Below are 3,364 nucleotides of genomic sequence, written 5' to 3'. Positions count from 1 at the left end.
ACTATCAGTGTTCATGTATACATTAAAAAATAAATGTATTTTTCATCATCATATACTGTGTTTTTGTCACTCGAATGAATTTTATTATTTCTTCAAGGTTCTTCACATACACCTTAAGAGATATCAAGTAGGTGTAACATGTTCTCAAAAAATTAGGGTTGGCACGCACTCACAAAATAGACTGTCTTCAAATCTGTAGATGAATTTGGAGGCAGATATGTCAGTGAATTTTCTGAGGGTTTAATGCAATAGTTTGTGCTCCTGTGCATATGATTTTTATTGAAAGAAGAGTAGATAAAAGTACTCTCATAATTTTAGATTATAACTTGGGGTGGGGGGTTAGAGAGAGAGAAGTGATTAGTTTTGCTACATTTTAGCCATTTCTAAGTTATAAAATTATTCATAGCTACAAGTCTATAAATATTTATGAATTGCTAGCTGTACCGTTGTTATTATAAACAAACATTTCATATAAAAACAATCTGAGTGATTAATGGAAATAATGAAGAATGACTAGATTCTATGCTACCTTGACACAGATGTTTTCATACCTTAGAAAATCCTGATTAATTCCTGGATAAATGTTCGGATACTGCAGCCCTATTTATTTGAAACATGGGGAAATGGTAGTTTACAGTGGGCACTGTAATCCTCAGTGTTATGGTGTGTTCAAATTTTGTTTTGATGTGTTTGATTAAGCCCAAGTTAGTGATTGTATCTTTGGACTAAAATTAAGGATATAGATGATATGATTTCTTGTTTGGTTGGACTTTGGGAGCTTTATTTTTGTTTTAATATTCAGTTCATTATATAAATGTTCTCACTTTAGCAAACTTGAGGAATAAATCCTATGCAGAGTTGAATAGGATGTGATCCAACTATCTGTGTATCCTTATATATCTATATCACATCAGCAACATAGCCTGCTGATGCCGTACTGTCAATAGGAGCATGAGCACAGAGGAAGTAGCTCTAATGTACAGAGGGATTTCAAAAGATTTTTAAAATTTATTTTTAAATACATTTTTAATGATTTCAGAGAGAGGAAAAGAGAGGAGGAGAGAGAGAGAGAGATGGAAATATCGATGATGTGTCCTGACCTGGAATCTAACTGTGACCTGGTTTATGGGTAGACATTCAATCACTGAGCCACACCAGCCAGACAGATTTGGAAAGTTTTTTAACAGGAAATGACACTGAAGAAAACGAGGCCTTGAAAGATGATTAGAAATTCACCAGAGTAGCGAAAATTGGAGAGAGTGAATATATTTTATAAAATATTAAAAAGTATTTTTATTAAACTCTTAATGCCACTTTCTAACCTGCAGGAGACGAAGGGAGCATGCCAGCAGATATAGCCACGTTACTTAAAACGTCAATGGGCTTGTGAAATAAGAATTGTGAATTCCTGATTGATGAGGAAATATCAACTTGGTGCACTCAAGGACATTTACATTATGATGACCATGGGGTTTATGAACATTTGTAACTTTTTATAATTTCCATATTACATTTCTCATAGTATGGACAACTTTTTTGCCACTAACTGAATTCTCCCGAAGCTCACATACAAAGTTTCAATAAAAGCCACAAATATGTAGTCCTAAAGATGTTGAATAATCATTTTACAAAACAGTTTTCTGAATGGGGATTAGTTGGTGATTGTTTGTAACAAATATGCTAATGCTTTAGAAATGTCAGTATTTTTGTAATTATTTCTACCTCCAAATATATATATATTGTCTTTCACTGGATAATGTGTGTAGATTTTTACATGTGCCTTATTTGACAATGCTTATGTCTCGTTTTTGCTTGTCTCATTTGAAATTCTTTTTTATTACGTTAGGTCTAAAGAATACAGCTGTATAGATTATATAGCTTTCATTTTATTGCTATTTGAAGCAGATGTTCACCACTGTCAACTAGAACTCAACCTGAATTTAAAGGTGGCATTCCATATACTGACACCCCCAGGTCCTCCCAACTACTTCTGTTAAAACAAATATGTTTGGCTAGGCACTAAGTTGTTTTCCAGTGAATAGTATCTAAAGAAGCCCTATCTTGCTCCATGGAATAATTAATTACTTCTGTTCATTTCCCAACTGCGTTAATTGTGCGTATATTACTCTGCCCATTCCTGTGCATGTTTTCATTGATTTCCCTCTCCTGGCTTTTGCTTCTCTTGAAACTGTTGCCCAGTCATTTCTGCTCCAGATCTCTTTACTCTCTAAATAGTAGTTATTCTGCCACATTACACATCAGCAAAATGTTGGTGACATTTTTTTCTAGCCTGGCAGAACAGATTAACAGGCTATTTTACTTCAAAGCAGACTGAATGTGACTTCATGTTACGGAAGCATTAGGTACTGCATGGAAATAGGTCATTAACTTTACATGCTTATCAAAATATGATTTACCAGGTTCCAGAAATTCCAGTACAGGACCTCCTGAAGAGAGAGCCATTATTCAATTCCAATTCAGTGTGGGTGACAAAGTGAAACTTAGAAGAAGTAAGTTGTCTACTTGATATTTAACTCTTTATTAAGTCTTTCTTTAAATTTTTGCCTGTCAGTCTATATTGCTGTTTTTATTACACATCAGTTTCTTTGTATAACTTGTGAGTTTCATGTGTTTTTATTATGTAAATACCATTATAAATAAAGTTATTTATAAATCAAAGATTTGTTAATTGGAGATTATACTTTCCAGGCATCCTGACTTGCTAAGATACTAGGGTAATATAGTCCTCTGTAGTTAGAAGGCTAATGAAACTCTGATAGTGATTCTTCAGATATTGTGGACTCTGAAAACTCATGACTCAGTAGACTTAGCCAGTCTTGCTGGTGTATTAAACATATTCCATTTATTTTAGTATGAGGACTAAAAGGAATCGGCAAATATTACTGTCTCCTCCTGCATCACAGTACCCAAATTACTTTGTCAAATTTTTAAGAATATTACCTTTTAAAATATTACAATAGGTTTCTCATAACTTTTCTGTATTAATGTATCTTCATTGATAGGCTATTTCTTTTGTTTTTGTTAAAACCATATTTTTTATCTTTAATGAAATGTAGTTGGGTTCTCCCTGTAATGCTTTATTATGTCTGAGGCTTAATAAAAGTATTTGTGATCTTAAGTTGTATTTTCACACCCTTTTCAATAGTTTTTAACCCTTTCTCCCTTTACCCTTAAAATAAAAAATATTGAGCACAATGAGATCATATGTGCTTTATATTGTCTCTTTTTCAATAAACTGGAATTTATTACTTAGGGATCTATTCTCATGAGTGCCTTCATTGGTCTGATGTCAGTAAGTATAATCCATTAATTAGTAAAGAGAGCAGATGAGGCCATGGTTGGA

General features: G+C 33.1%; 1 protein-coding gene across 1 annotated transcript in view; it reads left to right on the top strand.

Moving 5' to 3' along the window:
* The window catches only part of SMARCAD1 (SWI/SNF-related, matrix-associated actin-dependent regulator of chromatin, subfamily a, containing DEAD/H box 1), a 92,301-nt gene extending 89,622 nt beyond the window's left edge, over positions 1-2,679 (top strand). Inside the window, exon 24 of the mRNA XM_006762302.2 lies at positions 1,329-2,679. Coding sequence (XP_006762365.1) covers positions 1,329-1,390 — 62 coding nt within the window. The 3' untranslated portion in view covers positions 1,391-2,679. The remainder of the gene's footprint in view (positions 1-1,328) is intronic.
* Positions 2,680-3,364: the final 685 nt, after the last annotated feature.

This window comes from Myotis davidii, unplaced genomic scaffold (genome assembly GCF_000327345.1).
Source record: "Myotis davidii unplaced genomic scaffold, ASM32734v1 scaffold958, whole genome shotgun sequence".
Lineage (NCBI taxonomy): Eukaryota > Metazoa > Chordata > Mammalia > Chiroptera > Vespertilionidae > Myotis > Myotis davidii.
This window is presented reverse-complemented; position numbering and strand designations above follow the sequence as displayed.